This window comes from Trachypithecus francoisi, unplaced genomic scaffold (assembly GCF_009764315.1).
Source record: "Trachypithecus francoisi isolate TF-2019V2 unplaced genomic scaffold, Tfra_2.0 Lachesis_group12, whole genome shotgun sequence".
Lineage (NCBI taxonomy): Eukaryota > Metazoa > Chordata > Mammalia > Primates > Cercopithecidae > Trachypithecus > Trachypithecus francoisi.
The window spans coordinates 96,265,508-96,286,273 of NW_022681457.1; the positions used below are offsets into that span (position 1 = coordinate 96,265,508).

A 20,766-nucleotide genomic window follows, 5' to 3' on the forward strand; every position below is an offset into this window, starting at 1 on the left:
AAGGTACAATGAAGAGAGCACCTCATTATCCTTGAAGTCATTGATTTCTTTCTCTGAATCCTGGTTCTGCAATTTATTAGCAAGTCAACCAAGTTACTTAACCATTGTGAGCCTCCATTTCCTCAGTGATAAAACGGGGATGTTAACACATTTTGCATGTTTATTGCAAGGATGAAATAATATACATAAAATGCCGCAATCAGAATAGGCATTTGCTTTTTTTTTTTTTTTTGAGACGGAGTCTTGCTCTGCCACCCAGGCTGGAGTGCAGTGGCCGGATCTCAGCTCACTGCAAGCTCCGCCTCCCGGGTTTACGCCATTCTCCTGCCTCAGCCTCCCCAGTAGCTGGGACTACAGGCGCCCGCCTCGTCGCCCGGCTAGTTTTTTGTATTTTTAAGTAGAGACAGGGTTTCACCGTATTAGCCAGGATGGTCTCGATCTCCTGACCTCGTGATCCGCCCGTCTCGGCCTCCCAAAGTGCTGGGATTACAGGCTTGAGCCACCGCGCCCGGCTATTTTTTTTTGAGATGGAGTTTTGCTCTTATCACCCAGGCTAGAGTGCAATGGCGCGATCTCGGCTCACTGCAACCTCTGCCTCCCGGGTTCAAGCGAGTCTCCTGCCTCAGCCTCCTGAGTAGTTGGGATTACAGGTGAGCTAATTTTTGTATTTTTAGTAGAGACGGAGTTTCGCCATGTTGGTCAGGCTGGTTTAGAACTCCTGACCTCAGGTGATCCACCTGCCTTGGCCTCCCAAAGTGCTGGGTTTACAGGCGTGAGCTGGCCTAGGCATTTACTATGACTTCTTACTTTTCATCCCTTTGAATGCAGTCTTGCAATCAACACTGAGTGTTTTTCTTTTTACTGACATCATTAGAGCCCTTCATACCTGAACAATGTTTTTTGGAAAACTCTACCTAGCACATGTATGACTGGGTCTTTTGGGTCTTACCGTGTAAAATGTTTGCTCTCTTCATGAACCTCCATCTCGGAGCTTTTAAATTCATTTAATTCTTTTCTTATGGCAGCCTGTGGAGTAGAAACAAAAATGTTTCAGCTTCTTCTGGCTGCTTTGTACAGCAGTGTAACTTGTCATTTTTCCTTTTTCTTTTTTTTTTTGAGACGGAGTCTCGCTCTGTCGCCCAGGCTGGAGTGCAGTGGCGCAATCTCGGCTGACTGTAAGCTCCGCCTCCCGGGTTCACGCCATTCTCCTGCCTCAGCCTCCTGAGTAGCTGGGACTATAGGCGCCTTACACCACTTTTGTATTTTTAGTAGAGACAGGGTTTCACCGTATTAACCAGGATGGTCTCGATCTCCTGACCTCGTGATCCACCCGCCTCGGCCTCCCAAAGTGCTGAGATTACAGGCGTGAGCCACCGCGCCCCGCCGTCATTTTTTCTTTACTGTGTTTAACCTTGTAAGTCACTGCAACCCCTCACAGGCAACCCAGAGATACCCATCTGTCTCATAATAAACCTAAAATTTCTAGTTTAATCAAAATACTTGGAAATCTTGAAAGAGATATTGTAGCTTTTTTTTTTTTTTTTTTTTGAGACGGAGTCTCGCTCTGTCGCCCAGGCTGGAGTGCAGTGGCCGGATCTCAGCTCACTGCAAGCTCCGCCTCCCGGGTTCACGCCATTCTCCTGCCTCAGCCTCCTGAGTAGCTGGGACTATAGGCGCCTTACACCACTTTTGTATTTTTAGTAGAGACAGGGGTTTCACCGTATTAACCAGGATGGTCTCGATCTCCTGACCTCGTGATCCACCCGCCTCGGCCTCCCAAAGTGCTGAGATTACAGGCGTGAGCCACCGCGCCCCGCCGTCATTTTTTCTTTACTGTGTTTAACCTTGTAAGTCACTGCAACCCCTCACAGGCAACCCAGAGATACCCATCTGTCTCATAATAAACCTAAAATTTCTAGTTTAATCAAAATACTTGGAAATCTTGAAAGAGATATTGTAGCTTTTTTTTTTTTTTTTTTTTGAGACGGAGTCTCGCTCTGTCGCCCAGGCTGGAGTGCAGTGGCCGGATCTCAGCTCACTGCAAGCTCCGCCTCCCGGGTTTACGCCATTCTCCTGCCTCAGCCTCCCGAGTAGCTGGGACTACAGGCGCCCGCCGCCACGCCCGGCTAGTTTTTTGTAGTTTTTAGTAGAGACGGGGTTTCACCGTATTAGCCAGGATGGTCTCGATCTCCTGACCTCGTGATCCACCCGTCTCGGCCTCCCAAAGTGCTGGGATTACAGGCTTGAGCCACCGCGCCCGGCCGATATTGTAGCTTTTATAGTTTTTTTGGTTTTGTTTCTTCCTGAGATGGAGTCTTGCTCTGTTGCTGAGGCTGGAGTGCAATGGCGCAATCTCAGCTCACTGCAACCTTCAGCTCCTGGGTTCAGGTGATTCTCCTGCCTCAGCCCCCCAAGTAGCTGGGATTACAGGTGCACACCACCATGCCCGGCTATTTTGTATTTTTAGTATAGATGGAGTTTCACCATGTTGGCCAGGCTGGTCTTGAACTCCTGACCTCAAGAGATCTACCTGCCTCGGCCTCCTAAAGTGCTGGGATCACAGGTGTGAGCCACTGCAGCTGGCTAGTGTTTTTTTTTTTTAATTTTTAATTTTTATTTACTTATTTGTTTATTTTTGAGACGGAGTCTCGCTCTGTCACCCAGGCTGGAGTACAGTGGCGCTATCCCGGCTCACTGCAAGCTCTGCCTCCCAGGTTCATGCCATTCTCCTGCCTCAGCCTCCCGAGTAGCTGGGACTACAGGCGCCCGCCACGTCGCCCGGCTAATTTTTTGTATTTTTAGTAGAGACAGGGGTTTCACCGTGTTAGCCAGGATGGTCTCGATCTCCTGACCTCGTGATCCGCCCGCCTCGGCCTCCCAAAGTGCTGGGATTACAGGCGTGAGCCACCGTGCCCAGCCTTTAATTTGTATTTTTGAGATGGAGTCTCACTCTGCTGCCCAGGCTGGAGTGTATTCGCATGATCTTAGCTCACTGCAATCTCCACCTCCTGGGTTCAAGCAATTCTCCTGCTTCAGCCTCCCGAGTAGCTGGGATTACAGGTGCACGCCATCGCACCTGGCTAATTTTTGTATTTTTAGTAGAGACGGGGGTTTCACCATGTTGGCCAGGCTGGTCTCGAACTCCTTACCTCGAGTGATCCCTCCACCTTGGCCTCCCAAAGTGCTAGGATTACAGGCATAAGCCACCATGCCTGGCCAGCTTTTACAGGTTTTCACAGCATTATAAAAATGAGATATGGGTAAGTACACTAAAATATATAGCCCAAATTCCCTCTAACCAAACAACCACTGTTTAAAATGTATTCCTTCCAGTATTTTTACTCTGATATAGCAGGGATTTTCTTTCTTTCAGTATTGGTGGTGGAGTTACCAAAACATTATACTGAGTTAGTATAACGTTTTGACTTGTTCAACTTGGCAGTTTGTATCGTGATTTGGAATTTAATATTATATTAAAACTAAAGTTTTGTTTATGGTTCTCCCTTCCAGTTAGCATCTTGGATCCTCCAAATAAAGAGAAAAAGAGAAAGAGAAAAAGAGCAAGAGAGCACTTTCCAGGTACCTTGTCAGCAGGGGTCAGTTTGGTCCAAGGTTTGTCGGCTCGCCGGTCATAATCTTGAGCATCTGTTACCTCTACATATTCATTAAACCTCAGAATCTTCCTGGCAAGGAGTTCAGCCACAGTTGGCCTTTGACTGAGCTGAAGGAAATGGAGCCTCTTAGTTCACTAAGCCAATAATTAGGCATCAATCATGCATTCAAATTGCCTCTAACCCAGTGCTTCAATCTTCATTGGAATCACCTGGGGGAGCTTTATACACTATTGATCCCTGGAGGTCCCACCCCCAGTGATTATGGTTATCTGGTGGTTTTTTGTTTTTTTTGAGACAGGGTCTTGCCCTGTCACCCAGGCTGGAGTGCAGTGGCACAATCACAGCTCACTGCAGCCTCAACCTCCCAAGCTCAAATGATCCTACTACCACAGCTTCCCAAGTAGATGATATTACAGGCACATACCACCATGCCCGGCTATTTTTTAATTTTTTTTGTAGAGATGGGGTCTTGCCATGTTGCCCAGGCTGCAAATTCTTTTTTTTCTTTTTATTTTCTTTCTTTTTTTTTTTTTTTTAATGTAGAGACAATGTTTCACTGTTTTCCCTAGGCTGTTCTTGAACTCCTGGGCTTAAGCAATCCTCCTGCCATGGCCTCCCAAAGTGCTGGGATTACAGGCGCAAGCCACTGTGCCTAGCTGCAAATTCATTTCCAATCAAGTAGGTCATCCAAATATAACACATATAGTTAACTGAACACACAGGGAGTAGTACCTTTCTAGTGAGACGACGTTTAATTTCTCGTTTTTCTGCCTGACGATCAGCTTCATTTTTAGCTACAGTTGACAATCAGAAGGAAGGAAGATTACTCACAAATGACAATTTGCATATCAAATGTTTTAGTAATTTCTTTTTGTTTTCTTTTCTTTTTTTTTTTTTTGAGACGGAGTTTTGCTCTTGTTGCCCAGGCTGGAGTGCAATGTTGCAATCTTGGCTCACTGCAACCTCCGCCTTTTGGGTTCAAGTGATTCTCCTGTCTCAGCCTCCCGAGTAGCTGGGATTACAGGCACATGCCATGCCCAGCTGATTTTTATATTTTTAATAGAGACAGAGTTTCATCATATTGGTCAGGTTGGTCTCGAACTCCTGACCTCAGGTGATCCTCCTGCCTTGGCCTTTCAAAGTGCTGGGATTATAGGCGTGAGCCAACGTGCCCCGCCCAGATATTTCTTTTTTTCTTTTTTTCTTTTTTTTTGAGACGAAGTCTTGCTCTGTCACCCAGGCTGGAGGGCAGTGGCACAATGTCGGCTCACTGCAAGCTCTGAGTCCCGGGTTCACACCATTCTCCTGTCTCAGCCTCCCAAGTAGCTAGGACTAAGGCGCCCGCCACCATGCCCAGCTAATTTTTTTGTACTTTTAGTAGAGACGGGGTTTCACCATGTTAGCCAGGATGGTCTCAATCTCCTGACCACGTGATCCACTCACCTCAGCCCAGGTATTTCCTATAGGCCCAAATCAGAATAAAATACTAACTCTGGAGATGGCTAAACAAAAACAATTTTCTTGTCAACGATACAAACAGATAAGAGCAAGAGTCGGCCGGGCGTGGTGGCTCAAGCCTGTAATCCTAGCACTTTGGGAGGCCGAGATGGGCGGATCACGAGGTCAGGAGATCGAGACCATCCTGGCTAACATGGTGAAACCCCGTCTCTACTAAAAAAAATACAAAAAACTAGCCGGGCGAGGTGGCGGGCGCCTGTAGTCCCAGCTACTCGGGAGGCTGAGGCAGGAGAATGGCATAAACCCGGGAGGCGGAGCTTGCAGTGAGCTGGGATCCGGCCACTGCACTCCAGCCTGGGCGACAGAGCGAGACTCCGTCTCAAAAAAAATAAAAAAATAAAAAAAAAAGAGCAAGAGTCAGCAAACTATGGCACCACATCTTGCCGGTTGCCTGTATTTTTCCTGCCCATGAGCTAAGAATAGTCTTTACATTTTTAAATGGTTTTGTAAGTACCTATTACGTATAGTTGTTCATTTGCTTTTTGGCCTGCAAAATCCAAAATTTTTACTATGTACACTTTAAGGAAAAGCCTGCAGATTCTTGCTCAAGAGTAACTGCTAAGAATGGGCAATGGCGATCACATGGAGTTTTGTGTGATATGTCTATAAGGGCTCCCACACTAGAAAATTTACTAAGTGATTTAAGTTGTGTATACCCAAGTAGTGCTGAGAGAACAGGGGATGGATTGGTCAGACTGAATATGCTCACAAATAGCCCTGAGGAAGCCCAAACCTTCTCAGTGAGGTAACTTTTAAGGCCAAATTTTACTCTATATTCTGGAAAAACAAATCAAGTATTTGCCAGATTAGAATGCTATTTCAGGAAGTTAATTATGTACACAGCAAATTAAATACCTGGTCCCACTGGTAAGTACAGAGGTAAGAAAGTCTTAAGGGATTAAAGCAAGAGGAAAACTGCTGCATTTGGGACTTGCTTTGGGCCTCAGCCTCAAATTCTAGGAATAGGAAGGTCTCCATATGCACAGCTACCCTTAGCTCCCTGAACACAGAAAAATTGGGCATATCTCCCATATACTGTCAAATCCTCCCAAATGCCCAAGGCAGTTCCAGGATACAGTGAGAACACTGAAACAAAGCTTTCTAGAGTATCACAGCACACTAAACAGTACCATAATAGCATCTTCCAAAGGAAGCTTGGTAAGCTCTTTTCCTTCATGGGGAAATAAATAGTCCTTGCCTAGCTGGAACACTCTCCCTTAGCCCTTGTAGCAAATGCTTCTTTTCTCTTTCATGTATATTAAAGTCAGAAACATACAAAGAAAATCTATACAACTTTATTTCCGTAACTGGACTCACGTTGCAATATATTGCGTTGTTCTAGTTCTTCTGGTGTTGGTCTTTGACTCAGTCGCCTAAAAATGAGATAAATAAGGGTAATGTTTATGTTGAACCTCCTAATCTTGTTTATAAAGTTCTTTTGGTCACAGTATATATTAGCCCCTATATAAGTAAGAAATCAACAAATTTTCTTTTTTTTTTTTTTTTTTTTTTGAGACGGAGTCTTGCTCTGCCGCCCAGGCTGGAGTGCAGTGGCCGGCTCTCAGCTCACTGCAAGCTCCGCCTCCCGGGTTCCCGCCATTCTCCTGTCTCAGCCTCCCGAGTAGCTGGGACTACAGGCGCCCGCCTCGTCGCCCGGCTCGTTTTTTGTATTTTTTAGTAGAGACAGGGTTTCACCGTATTAGCCAGGATGGTCTCGATCTCCTGACCTTGTGATCCGCCCGTCTCGGCCTCCCAAAGTGCTGGGATTACAGGCTTGAGCCACCGCGCCCGGCCTGAAATCAACAAATTTTCAAACCGATATGTTTCACTTACGATTGTTTATAAAACAATTTCACATTAAAAGTGTTAACATAGATATCGCATTATAAAAAGGAACTGTATATGCAAACAAGTGGCCAGGATTCTAGTTCTAGACCTTGATAAGAGCTATTAGCACAAAAAAGTTCAGTTAGACCTTGGCCAGGCGCGGTGGCTGTAGCTTGCAGTGAGCTGAGATCGTGCCACTGCACTCCAGCCTGGGTGATAGAGCAAGACTACATCTCAAAAAAATAAAAAAAAAGTTCAGTTAGACCTTGAGTGTCCTCATCTGTGAAGCGAAGGTTTGGACCTAACTGGTGGCTCCTAAACAAATTTGCTCCTTCAGAAGCGTTAGAGACTTTTTAGAAAACACAGATTCCCAAGAAACGTTAACAGAAATTCTGATTCAGAAAATCCGGATGAAAAATGAAATTACGGCCGGGCGCGGTGGCTCAAGCCTGTAATCCCAGCACTTTGGGAGGCCGAGGCGGGCGGATCACGAGGTCAGGAGATCGAGACCATCCTGGCTAACACGGTGAAACCCCGTCTCTACTAAAAAAATACAAAAAACTAGCCGGGCGAGGTGGCGGGCGCCTGTAGTCCCAGCTACTCGGGAGGCTGAGGCAGGAGAATGGCGTGAACCCGGGAGGCGGAGCTTGCAGTGAGCTGAGATCCAGCCACTGCACTCCAGCCTGGGCGACAGAACGAGACTCCGTCTCAAAAAAAAAAAAAAAAAAAAAAAAAAAAAAAAAAAAAAAAAAAAAAAGAAAAATGAAATTACGTATCTCTAATATATAGATTTTGTTTTCTTACACAAAACTTCTCCTATGATTCAGATGTCCCTCTTTAGATTTTTTTTGCTTAAAATTTTTAAAAAATAGAGATGGGGGGTCTCACTCTGTTGCTCAGGATAGTCTTGAACTCCTGGGCTCAAGCTATCTTACCACCTTGGCCTCCCAAACTGCTGGGTTATAGGTGCAGTGGCACAATCTCGGCTCACAGCAAGCTCTGCTTTCCAGTTCACGTCATTCTCCTGCCTCAGCCTCCCAAGTAGCTGGGACTACAGGTGACCACCACCACGCCCGGCTAAGTTTTTGTATTTTTAGTACAGACGGGGTTTCACCGTGTTAGCCAGGCTGGTCTCAATCTCCTGACCTTGTGTTCCGCCTGCCTCAGCCTCCCAAAGTGCTGGGATTACAGGCTTGAGCCACCGTGCCCGGCCACAGCTAGGTTTTTAAATGAGTGGTTTAGGAACCACTGGAATTTAAGTTTGTCTCTTTCTGGGTGATATTCTATAATTCTATGATTTAAATCTCAGTCTTCTCTGTGAAGCATTTGATAAAGTTATCTCACTTCATCACAGTTCTGAGATGTTATTCACCAATAACAATTTGTTGGCCAGGCGTGGTGGCTCATGCCTGTAATCCCCAGCACTTTGGGAAGCTGAAGCGGGTGGCTCACCTGAGGTCAGGAACTCAAAACCAGCCTGGCCAACATGGTGAAACCCCATCTCTACTAAAAATACAAAAAATTAGCTGGAGGTTGTGGCATGCTCCTGTAGTCCCAGGTACTTGGGAGGCTGAGGCAGGAAAATGCTTGAAACTGGGAGATGGAGGTTGTGGTGAGCTGAAACTCACACTACTATACTCCTGCCTGGGCGACAGAGTGAGACTCCATCTCAAAACAAACAAAAACTACAATTTGTCATTTCTGGAATCAGAAAGTTACTCATTTCTTACTTTTAATTTATACTTCTCAGACAGTATTTGCACTAATTAGCTAGTACTTGCAAATTTTTCAACTCTTTTGTTGCTTGCATAAGGAACTTCCAGTCCCATTCTACATACAACTTTTCTTTCTGAACAAGACCTTCCTTTTTTTTTTGAGTCAGGGTCTCACTCTGTACCCAGGCTAGAGTGCAGTGGTGCAATCACAGCTACACCTCCTAGGCTCAAATGATCCTCCTACCTCAAGGACCTTCCATTTTATTTATTTATTTTTATTTTTTTTGAGACAGTCTTGCTCTGTCACCCAGGCTGGAATGCAGTGGCTTGATCTCGGCTCACGGCAACCTCCGCCTCCCAGGTTCAAGCAATTCTCCTGCCTCAGCCTCCCAAGTTGCACCTGCCACCACGCCCAGCTAATGTTTTTGTACTTCTAGTAGAGACGGGGTTTCACTATGTTGGCCAGGTGGGTCTCGAACTCCTGACCTTGTGATCTGCCTGTCTTGGCCTCCCAAAATGCTGGGATTACAGGTGGGAGCCAATGTGCCTGGCTCCCTTTTCTTTTTTTCTGAGACAGACTCTCACTCTGTTGTCCAGGTTGGAGTGCAGTGGTACAATCTTGACTCACAACAACCTCCGCCTCCCAGGTTCAAGCAATTTTTCTGCCTCAGCATCCTTAGTAGCTGGGACTATAGGCACGTGCCACCACGCCTGGCTAATTTTTGTATTTTTAGTAGAGACAGGGTTTCGCCATGTTGGCCAGACTGGTCTCGAACTCCTAACCTCAGGTGATCCACCCACCTTGGCCTCCCAAAGTGTTGGGATTACAGGCATGAGCCACCGCGCCCTGCCTGTATGTGTTTTCTAAGGCTGCTCTAAGAAATTACCATGGCTGGGCGCGGTGCCTCAAGCCTGTAATCCCAGCACTTTGGGAGGCCGAGACGGGCGGATCACAAGGTCAGGAGATCGAGACCACCCTGGCTAATACGGTGAAACCCCGTCTCTACTAAAGAATACAAAAAACTAGCCGGGCGATGAGGCGGGCGCCTGTAGTCCCAGCTACTGGGGAGGCGGAGGCAGAAGAATGGCGTAAACCCGGGAGGCTGAGCTTGCAGTGAGCTGAGATCTGGCCACCGCACTCCAGCCTGGGCGACAGAGCCAGACTCCGTCTCAAAAAAAAAAAAAAAAAGAAAGAAATTACCACAACTGTGTGGCTTAAAAAATCAGAAATGTATTCTGTCATAGGTCTGGAGGCTGGAAGTCCAAAATCAAGGTATTGGTAATTCTGGTTCCTTCTGAAGGCTCTGAGGGAGAACCTGTGTTCCACGGCTCACTCCATGCCTCCGGTGGCGGCTAGCAATCCTTAATATTCCCTGGTCTGTAAACATATCATCCATGGCCATGCACGGTAGCTCATGCCTATAATCCCAGCACTATGGGAGGCCGAAGTGGGTGGACTACCTGAAGTTAGGAGTTCGAGACCAGCCTGGCCAACATGGTGAAACCCTGTCTCTACTAAAAGTACAAAAATTAGCTGGGCATGGTGGCAGGCACCTGTATTCCCAGCTACTTGGGAGGCTTTGGCAGGAGAATCACTTGAACCTGGGAGACAGAGGTTGCAGTGAACTGAGATCGCACCACTGTACTCCAGTCCTGGCTACAAGAGTGAAACTCCGTCTCAAAATTAAAAAAACAAAAAACAAAAAAACCGTATCATCCCGACCTCTGCTCTGTCACATGGCAATCTCCCTGTGTATGTCTGTGTCCAAATTTCCTTCTTAAATAACACTAGTCATTGGATTAGAGCCCACTATAATCTAGAATGATTTTGTCATAACTTGATTATACCTGCAAAGACTCCACTTTCAAGTCAGGTCACATTAACAGGTACTGGGGGCTAGGACTTGAACATGTCTTTTTGGGAGACACAATTTTACCACCTATAAACCCCATCCCATTTCATCACATTCTTTTATAATTTCATCCTCCTTAACCCAAGGCAAATAATGATCTGCTTTCCATATAGATTTTCTATAATTTTATGTAAAATGGACTCACAGAGTGTGTTCTTTTTTGTCTAGCTTCTTTTACTTAGTGTAACTGAGATCTACCTAAGTTGTGACACTGGCAATCATTCTTTCCTCTTTATTGCTGAGTAGTATTTCTTTGTTTTTGGAGAAACTGAGTCTCGCTTTATTGTCCAGGCTGGAGTGCAGTGGTGTGATCTCAACTCACTGCAACCTCTACCTCTTGGGTTCAAGCAATTCTCCTGTCTCAGCCTCCCCAGTAGCTGGGATTACAGTTGTGTGCCACCACGCCTGGCTAATTTTTGTAATTTTAGTAGGGACAGGGTTTTACCATATTGGTCAGGCTGTTCTTGAACTCCTGACTTCAGCTGATCCACCTGCCGCAGCCTCCCAAAGTGCTGGGATTACAGGCATGAGCCACTGCACCCTGCCTGCTGAGTAGTATTTCATTATATGAATATACCACAGATTGTTCACATCTATTCACTTATTGATGGATGTCTGGGCTGTTTCTAGCTTTTGGCCATTACTAATAACAGCCAATGGAATGGCTGAATCATATGTAGAAGTATGTTCAATTTTTAAAAAAACTGCCAAAGTGTTTTCCTAAATACTTCCGTTGTTCACATCCTTATTATCAGTGTATGAGAATCCAGTTGCTCCTCATCCTCAGCAACTCCTGGTATTTATTTATGTATTGTCTTTCTTTTTTTTTTTTTTGAGACAGAATCTTTCTCTGTCACCCAGGATGGAGTGCAGAGTGGCCTGATCTTGGCTCACTGCAACCTCTGCCTCCCAGGTTCAAGCAATTCTTCTGTCTCAGCCTCCTGAGTAGCTGGGATTACAGGTGTGCACCACCACACCCAACTAATTTTTGTATTTTTAGTAGAGATGAAGTTTCAGCATGTTGGCCAGGCTGGTCTTGAACGTATGACCTCGTGATTTGCCTGCCTTGGCCTCCCAAAGTGCTGGGATTACAGGCGTGAGCCACTATGCCTGGCCTTGTCTTTTATTTATTATTTTTATTTTTGAACCGGTCTTACTTTGTCACCCAGGCTGGTGTGCAGTGATGTGATCATGGCTCACCGCAGCCTTGACCTCCAGGGCCCAAGGGATCCTCACAACTCAGCCCCACTCCGAGTAGCTGGTAATACAAGCATAGGCCACCACACCCGGCTAACTTTTCTATTTTTTGTAGAGACGGGATTTCACGACGTTGCCCAGGCTGGTCTCAAGCTCCTGACCTCAAATAATCTGCTTGCCTTGGCCTCCTAAAGTGTTAGATTATAGGCGTGATCCACTGCACCAGGCCTATATTGTCAGTCCTTTTTTTTTTTTTTTGAGACTAAGTCTCGCTCTTGTCCCCCAGTCTGGAGTGCAACGACGTGATCTCAGCTCACTGCAACCTCCGCCCCCCGGTTCAAGCGATTCTCCTGCCTCAGCCTCCCGAGTAGCTGGGATTACAGGTGAATAACACCATGCCCAGCTAATTTTTTGTATTCTAAGTAGAGATGGGGTTTCATCATGTTGGCCAGGCTGGTCTCGAACTCCTGACCTCAGGTGATCCTCCCGCCTTGGCCTCCCAAAGTGCTGAGATGCCATGCCTGGCCTTTTTTTGAGATGCAGTTTCGCTCTTGTTACCCAGGCTGGAGTCCAATGGTGCGATCTCAGCTCACTGCAACCTCTGCTCCCCGGGTTCAACCGATTCTCCTGCTTCAGCCTCCCAAGTAGCTGGGATTACAGGCATGTGCCACCACGCCCAGCTAATTTTGTATTTTTAGTAGAGATGGGGTTTCTCTATGTTGGTCAGGCTGGTCTCGAACTCCCAACCTCAGGGGATCCGCCTGCCTCGGCGTCCCAAAGTGCTGGGATTACAGGGGTGAGCCGCCGCACCTGGCCTTGTCAGTCTTTTAAATTGCATAACTTTAGCCATCCTAGTGTAATTGTGGTGGTCTCTCATTGTGTGTGTGTTTTTAAATTTCAATCTTATTTTATAGTGATAACAACACTTCCTATGAGATCTACCTTCTGAAAAGACTTTTAAGTGTACAATACAGTATTATTATTATTATTTTTTTTGAGATGGAGTCTCACTCTGTTGCCCAGGCTGGAGTATAGTGGCACAATCTCGGCTCTTTGCAACCTCTGCCTCCAGGTTCAAGTGATTCTCCTGCCTCAGCCTCCTGAGTAGCTGGGATTACAGGCATGTGCCACCACGCCTGGCTAATTTTTATATTTTCAGTAGAGACAGGGTTTCACCACATTGGTCAGGATGGTCTTGAACTCCTGACCTTGTGATCCGCCCGCCTCAGCCTCCCAAAGTGTTGGGATTATAGGCATGAGCCCGGCACCTGGCCAATACAGTATTAACTATTGATTGATTGATTGAGACAGAGTCTCACTCTGTTGCCCAGGCTGGAGTGCAGTGGCACGGGATCTTGGCTCACTGAAACCTCTGCCTCCCGGGTTCAAGTGATTCTCCTGCCTCAGCCTCCTGACTAGCTGAGATTACAGGTACCCGCCACAACATCCGTCTAATTTTTGTACTTTCTTTTTTTTTTTTTTTTTGGTTGAGACGGAGTCTCGCTCTGTCGCCCAGGCTGGAGTGCAGTGGCCAGATCTCAGCTCACTGCAAGCTCCGCCTCCCGGGTTTACGCCCTTCTCTCGCCTCAGCCTCCCGAGTAGCTGGGACTACAGGCGCCCACCATCTCGCCCGGCTAATTTTTTGTATTTTTTTAGTAGAGACGGGGTTTCACCGTGTTAGCCAGGATGGTCTCGATCTCCTGACCTCGTGATCCGCCCATCTCGGCCTCCCAAAGTGCTGGGATTACAGGCTTGAGCCACCGCGCCCGGCCTAATTTTTGTACTTTCAGTAGAGATGGGGTTTCACCACATTGGCCAGGCTGGTCTTGAACTCTTGACCTCGTGATCTGCCTGCCTTGGTGTCCCAAAGTGCTGGGATTACAGGTGTGCGCCACCATGCCCAGCCTATAGTATTAACTGTAAACACAATGTTGTACAGCAGATCTCTACAACTTACTCATCATGCATAACAAACCTTATACTTATTTGTTAGCAACTCCCTATCACCCTTGCCTTCAATCCCCGAGCCCCTGACAACTACCTTTCTACTCTCTGCTTCTATAAATGTGACTATTTCAGATACCTCACAGAAGTAGAATCCACCCGCCTTGGCCTCCCAAGGTGCTGGTATTACAGGTGTGAGCCACTGCACCTAGCCTACATACTCTAATTTTTTTGAGACAAGGTCTGGCTCTGTCACCCAGGCTGAGGGCAGTGGTGCGATCTTGGCTCATTGCAACCTCTGCCTCCCAAGCTTAAGCCATCCTCCCACCTAAGCCTCCCAAGTAGCTACAACTAAAGGCACGTGCCACCAAGCTCAGCTAATTTTTTGTATTTTTTGTAGGGATGGTGTCTTGTCGTGTTGCCCAGGCTGGTCCTGAACTCCTGTGCTCAAGCTATCTGTCTGCCTCGGCTTCCCAAAGTGCTGGGATTATAGGTGTGAGTCACTATGCCTGGCCCATTTTTTTGTTTGGAGACAGAGTCTCACTCTGTTGCTCAGGCTGGAGTACAGTGGCGTGATCTCGGCTCACTGCAGCCTCTGCCTCCCAGGTTCAAGTGATTCTCCTGCCTTAGCCTCCCGAGTACCTAGGACTATAGGTGTGTGCCATCATGACTGGCTAATTTCTGTATTTTTAGTAGAGACAGGATTTCGCCATTTTGGCCAGGCTGGTCTCAAACTCCTGACCTCAAGTGATCTGCCTGCCTCAGCCTCCCAAAGTGCTGGGATTACAGGCATGAGCCACCACGCCTGGCCAAATCTTGTATATTATTTATTTATTTATTACTTTTTTTGAGATGGAGTCTCGCTGTGTCTTCCAGGCTGGGGTGCAGTGGCATGATCTGGGCTCATTGCAACTTCCACCTCCCAGGTTCAAGCGACTCTCTTGCCTCAGCCTCCCAAGTAGTTGGGATTACAGGAGCCCACTACCATGCCCAGCTAATTTTTGTACTTTTAGTAGAGACAAGGTTTCACCATGTTGGCCAGGCTGGTCTTGAACTCCTGACCTCAGATTGCCCACATCAGCCTCCCAAAGTGCTGGGATTACAGGAGTGAGCCATGGCGCCTGGCTGTGTTTTTATGTGTGTGTGTATATACATACACACACACACACAGTTTTTTTTTTTTGAGATGGAGTCTATCTCTGTCACCCAGGCTGGAGTGCAGTGACGTGATCTTGGCTCACTGCAAGCTCCACCTCCTGGGTTCATGCCATTCTCCTGCCTCAGCCTCCTGAGTAGCTGGGACTACAGGTGCCCGCCACCACGCCTGGCTAATTTTTTTGTAATTTTAGTAGAGATGGGGTTTCACCGTGTTAGCCAGGATGGTCTCGATCTCCTGACCTCGTGATCCGCCTGCCTCGGCCTCCCAAAGTGCTGGGATTACAGGCGTGAGCCACTGCACCTGGCCCATGTTTTTATATTTTTAAAGGTAGGGAATATAAAAAGAGTTTATATGGCCAGCAAATCCTAATATATATATTTATTTATATACGTGTATATATTATATATATTTATAAATATATATTTAATATATACACATAAATTATACATATATTAAATATATATTAACATATACATATTAAATATATATTAACATATACATATATTAATATATATTAATATATACATATATTAAATATAACTATATTTATACCCTGTCTAGTATATAGACTACTGGGCTTAATTCTGCTGCCACAGCTTCCCACGTAGCTAGGACTACAGGGGCATGCTACCATGCCTGGCTATTTCATTTTTATTTTATTTATTTTATTTATTTATTTTGAGATGGAATCTCGCTCTGTCACCCAGGCTGGAGTGCAGTGGTCAGATCTCGGCTGCAAGCTCCGCCTCCTAGGTTTACACCATTCTCCTGCCTCAGCCTCCCGAGTAGTTGGGACTACAGGCGCCCGCCACGTCGCCCGGCTAGTTTTTTTGTACTTTTTGTTAGTAGAGACGGGGTTTCATTGTGTTAGCCAGGATGGTCTCGATCTCCTGACCTCGTGATCCGCCCGTCTCGGCCTCCCAGAGTGCTGGGATTACAGGCTTGAGCCACTGTGCCCGGCCTTTATTTTTTTTGAGATGGAGTTTCACTCTGTCTCGCCCAGACTGGAGTGCCATGGTATGATCTCAGCTCACTGAAACCTCTACCTCCTGGGTTCAAGTGATTCTCTTGCCTCATAGTCCTGAGTAGCTGGGATTACAGGTGAGCACCACTACACCTGGCTAATTTTTGTATTTTTAGTAGACAGGGTTTCACCATGTTGGCCAGGCTGGTCTGGAACTCCTGACCTCATGTGATCCACGTCTTGGCCTTCAAACATGCTGGGATTACAGGTGTGAGCCACTGTGCCTGACCTATTTTTATTTTTGTAGTGTTGCCCAGGCTGGTCTCAAACTCCTGGCCTCAAGCAATTCTTCCACCTTGGCCTCCCAAAGTACCAGGATTACAGTCATGAGCCACTGCACCCTATCCTAAAATATTTACTATTTGGTTCTTCACAAAAAAAGTTCGCCAAATCCTGGCTTATAGGGTATAGGATTATGGCTGATTTCTCTCTCTCTCTCTTTTTTTCTTTTTTCTTTTTTTTTTGAGACGGAGTCTCGCTTTGTCGCCCGGGCTGGAGTGCTGTGGCCGGATCTCAGCTCACTGCAAGCTCCGCCTCCCGGGTTCCCGCCATTCTCCTGCCTCAGCCTCCCGAGTAGCTGGGACTACAGGCGCCCGCCACCTCGCCCGGCTAGTTTTTTGTATTTTTTTTTTAGTAGAGATGGGGTTTCACCATGTTAGCCAGGATGGTCTCGATCTCCTGACCTCGTGATCCGCCCGTCTCGGCCTCCCAAAGTGCTGGGATTACAGGCTTGAGCCACCGCGCCCGGCCACTTTTTTTTTTTTTTTTGAGAGGGAATCTCACTCTGTCACCCAGGCTGGAGTGCAGTGCAAGCTCCGCCTCCCGGGTTCATGCCATTCTCCTGCCTCAGCCTCCTGAGTAGCTGGGACTACGGGCGCCCACCACCATGCCTGGCTAATTTTTTGTATTTTTAGTAGAGACGGGGTTTCATCGTGTTAGCCAGGATGGTCTTGATCTCCTGACCCACTGTGGCCTCCCAAAGTGCTGGGATTACAGGCGTGAGCCACCACCTCCGGTCATGATTTATCTCTTTTGTTTTTGGTAATTTTTCAAACTACCATATAATAAACATGTCTTTCTTTACTTTTTTTTGAGACAAGGTCTAGCTCTGATGACTGGGCTGGAGTGCACTAGGGCATGAGCACAGCTCACTGCAGTCTTGACCTCCTGAGCCGACCCTGAACCCCTCCTGGGCTCAAGCAATCCCCCTGCCTCAGTCTCCTGAGTAACTGGGACCATAAATATGTGCCATCACGTCTGGCTAAGTTTTTTGTTTTTTTTTGTCGAGACAGGGTCTTGTCATGTTGCCTCGAACTCCTGGGCTCAAGTGATCCACCCACCTCAGCCTCCCAAAGTGCTGGGATTACAGGAGTGAGCCACTGTGCCCAAACTTCTCCCTTAATTTCAAAGTAGTCAGACCACAGAGGTCATACAGGATGATAATTATCTTTAAGTAAAGAAATTGCAGAGAACAATTTCTGCATCCAAAAAGTGTCTATTAGAAGACAAAGGGAAAACCTGCCCTGAGGTACAGCATACACAGTAAAGCCAGGTGTCTTTTTTTTTTTTTTCTTGAGACAGGGTCTTGCTCTGTCACCCAGGGTGGAGTGCAGTGGTGCAATCACAGCGTACTGCAGCCTTGATCTCTAGGGCTTAAGTGATCCTTCTACCTAAGCTCCCAGAATAGCTAGCTGGACTAGAGGTATGTGCCACCATGCCCAGCTAATTTTTTAATTTTTTTGTACAGATGGGATCTCACTGTGTTACCTGGTTTGGTCTGAAACTCCTGGGCTCAAGTGATCCTCCCACCTCAGCCTCCCAAAATGTTGGGATTATAGGTGTGAGCCACCTTGCCCAGCCAAAACCAGGTATCTGCAATAGTACAGAAAAAGATATTTTAATTAGTAGACATGATCAATTAATTATTTTGTAGGGAACTGTGCCATGAGTTCCAGCTCCTTATCCTCTCTTTATTGGGAGAAATATCTGTGTCAAATAAAAACCTGTCTATACAACCTGGATTCTTATGGTGTTACATATGCAGAAAGCTGGCTTGCATTCAGTTTCTCTATACTTTTGGTTCCAGTTGACTTGAAAAATATACTAACATTTTGAAAGGAGGCAGTTACATGGAACATACGAAACAGATATAATGCAAATATGGGTGTGACTGTTAACTGGGTTAGCATCTTATGGTTGAGCAACCAGATAAAAAAAGTGACAGAGAAGCTTTTCTGTTCTGGTAACCATTCTGATTTCTGTAGAAACTTTTGCAAAACCTTATGTCTATCTCATGGTTTAAAGCTCTCACAGGCTGGCTGGCAGTGGTGGCTCACACCTGTAATCCCAGCACTTTGTGAGGCCAAGGTGGGTGGATCACTTGAGGTCAGGAGTTCGAGACCAGGCTGGCCAACATGGTGAAACCCCATCTTTACTAAAATAACAAAAATTAGCCAGATGTGGTGGTATGCGCTTGTAGTTCCAGCTACTCGGGAGGCTGAGGCAGGAGAAGCACTTGAACCCAGGAGGCAGAGGTTGCAGTCAGTCAAGATCGTACCATTATACTCCAGCCTGGGTGACAGAGTGAGGCTCCATCTCAGAAATATGTTTTTTTTTTTTTTTTTTGAGACAGAGTCTCGCTCTCGCCCGGGCTGGAGTGCAGTGGCCGGATCTCAGCTCACTGCAAGCTCTGCCTCCCGGGTTTACGCCATTCTCCTCCCTCAGCCTCCCGAGTAGCTGGGACTACAGGCGCCCGCCACCACGCCCAGCTAGTTTTTTGTATTTTTTAGTAGAGACGAGGTTTCACCGTGTCAGCCAGGATGGTCTCGATCTCCTGACCTCGTGATCCGCCCGTCTCGGCCTCCCAAAGTGCTGGGATTATAGGCTTGAGCCACCACGCCCGGCCTCATCTCAGAAATAAAATAGGCCAGGCACTGTGGCTTACGCCTGTAATCCCAGCACTTTGGGAGGCCGAGACGGGTGGATCACAAGGTCAGGAGATCAAGACCATCCTGGCTAACATAGTGAAACCCCATCTCTACTAAAAATACAAAAAATTAGCTGGACGTGGTGGTGGGCGCCTGTAGTCCCAGCTACTCGGGAGGCTGAGGCAGGAGAATTGCTTGAACCCTGGAGGTGGAGGTTGCGGTGAGCTGAGATGGCACCACCGCACTCCAGCCTGGGCGACAGAGCGAGACTTTGTTTCAAAAAAAAAAAATAAATACAATACAATACAATACAATACAATAAAATAAAGCTCTCACAGGCAGCTACACCTTCAATTTCCAAATTCTTAGAGGATACCCAACTGTATACAATATATTTTTTGTTTCTTTTCTTTTCTTTTCTTTTCTTTTTTTTTTTTGAGATAGAGTCTCACTCTGTCGCCCAGGCTGGAGTACAGTGGCGCGATCTCGGCTCACTGCAGCCTCTGCCTCCCGGGTTCAAGCAATTCTCCTGTCTCAGCCTCCCGAGTAGCTGGGACTATAGGCACATGCCACTATGCCTGGCTAATTTTTGTATTTTTAGTAGAGATGGGGTTTCACCGTATTGGTCAGGCTGGTCTTGAACTCCTGACCTCAGATGATCTGCCTGTCTTGGCCTCCCAAAGTGCTAGGATTATAGGCGTGAGCCACCGCACCCAGCCTCTTTTCTTTCTTTTTTTTTTATAAAGATAGTTAGATGCCACGTGGTAGGTGGCAATGCCTTGTATGTGTGTTGTCAGGCCCAAAGGGACTCTTCCATCCTTGTCAAGTGGAGTGCTAACCTTCTCACCTTTCACACAAAACCCAGTATGTATTTTTAAAAATTATACTCAAAATGATGGGTGTGGTGGCTCACACCTACAATCCCAAGACTTTCAGAGAGCAACGTGGGAGGAATGTTTGAGGCCATGAGTTCGAGACCAGCCTGGGAAACACAGACCCTGTCTCTACAAAAAAATTACAAAAATTAGAAGGGCATGGTGGCACATGCCAGCTATTCAAGAGGCTGAGGTGGGAGGGTGCCTTGAACCCGAGAGTTGGAGGTGGTGAGCCATGATTGAACCACTGCACTCCAGTGGTTCAAAAAATTACACTGAAAAAGATAAATGAATACTCCATGACAAAGTAAACATATAGGCTAGGTGTAGGGGATGACGCCTGTAATCCCAGCATTTTGGGAGGCCAAGGTGGGTGATCATTTGCGGCCAGCAGTTGAGACCAGCTTGGTCAACATGGCGAAATCCTGTCTCTGCTAAAAATACAAAATTAGCCTGGCCTGCTGGCGGGTGCCTATAACCCCAGCTACTCAGGAGACTGAGGCACGAGAATTGCTTGAACCTGGGAGATGGAGGTTACAGTGAGCTGAGATCGCGCTACTGTACTCCAGCCTGGGTGACAGAGCAAGACTGTCTCAAAAAAACAAAACAAAACAAAACAAAAAACCAACACATCTAACAACATCTAACACAAATACTGGCATAACCAAATCAATCAAGCGAATCTAAGCAAAGGCCTACCGGATCAGTGTGTTTCCAATCTGGTGCCGTATTTCATTCCACTCCTCCTTGCTTTTACAAGGCCAAGAATTCAGGTTCAACTCTGGTTCACTGGGTCTGTGGTTCAACTTCATTGCCAATGTGTCTTTCCTCTTCACTTTGTTGGCGAGAGCACCTTTGCACACAGGGAAGAAAAATATGTAGAACTTGAGGCTTAAAGCCAAAGGTTCAACCTTACCTGGAGCTAGGCAAGAGTCTGAACAAATACAATATTTAATTCCCAGTTCCCACCTGGCCTCAAATGATCCAGCCAGACACTGAGGTGGGGGTAAAGCTAAAGACACCTAAAAATCTTTTTGGCTAGATGGACTCAGA

The 20,766-nt window shown here is 46.6% G+C and overlaps 1 protein-coding gene and 1 pseudogene across 10 annotated transcripts in view; both read right to left on the reverse strand.

Moving 5' to 3' along the window:
* The window catches only part of PHACTR4 (phosphatase and actin regulator 4), a 146,923-nt gene that overhangs the window by 4,782 nt on the left and 121,375 nt on the right, over positions 1–20,766 (reverse strand). For 8 of the 10 annotated variants that reach the window (XM_033227497.1, XM_033227494.1, XM_033227500.1 and 5 more), the window contains 4 exons: positions 20,413–20,566; positions 6,450–6,505; positions 4,347–4,408; positions 3,584–3,721 (listed from right to left, as the gene is read on the reverse strand). In XM_033227497.1, the coding sequence (XP_033083388.1) occupies positions 3,584–3,721; positions 4,347–4,408; positions 6,450–6,505; positions 20,413–20,566 (410 nt within the window). Of the gene's footprint in view, positions 1–949; positions 1,027–3,583; positions 3,722–4,346; positions 4,409–6,449; positions 6,506–20,412; positions 20,567–20,766 lie in introns of all 10 variants that reach the window. The other 2 variants (XM_033227495.1, XM_033227503.1) reach the window with 1 other exon arrangement.
* On the reverse strand, positions 19,581–19,699 carry LOC117094089 (annotated as a pseudogene).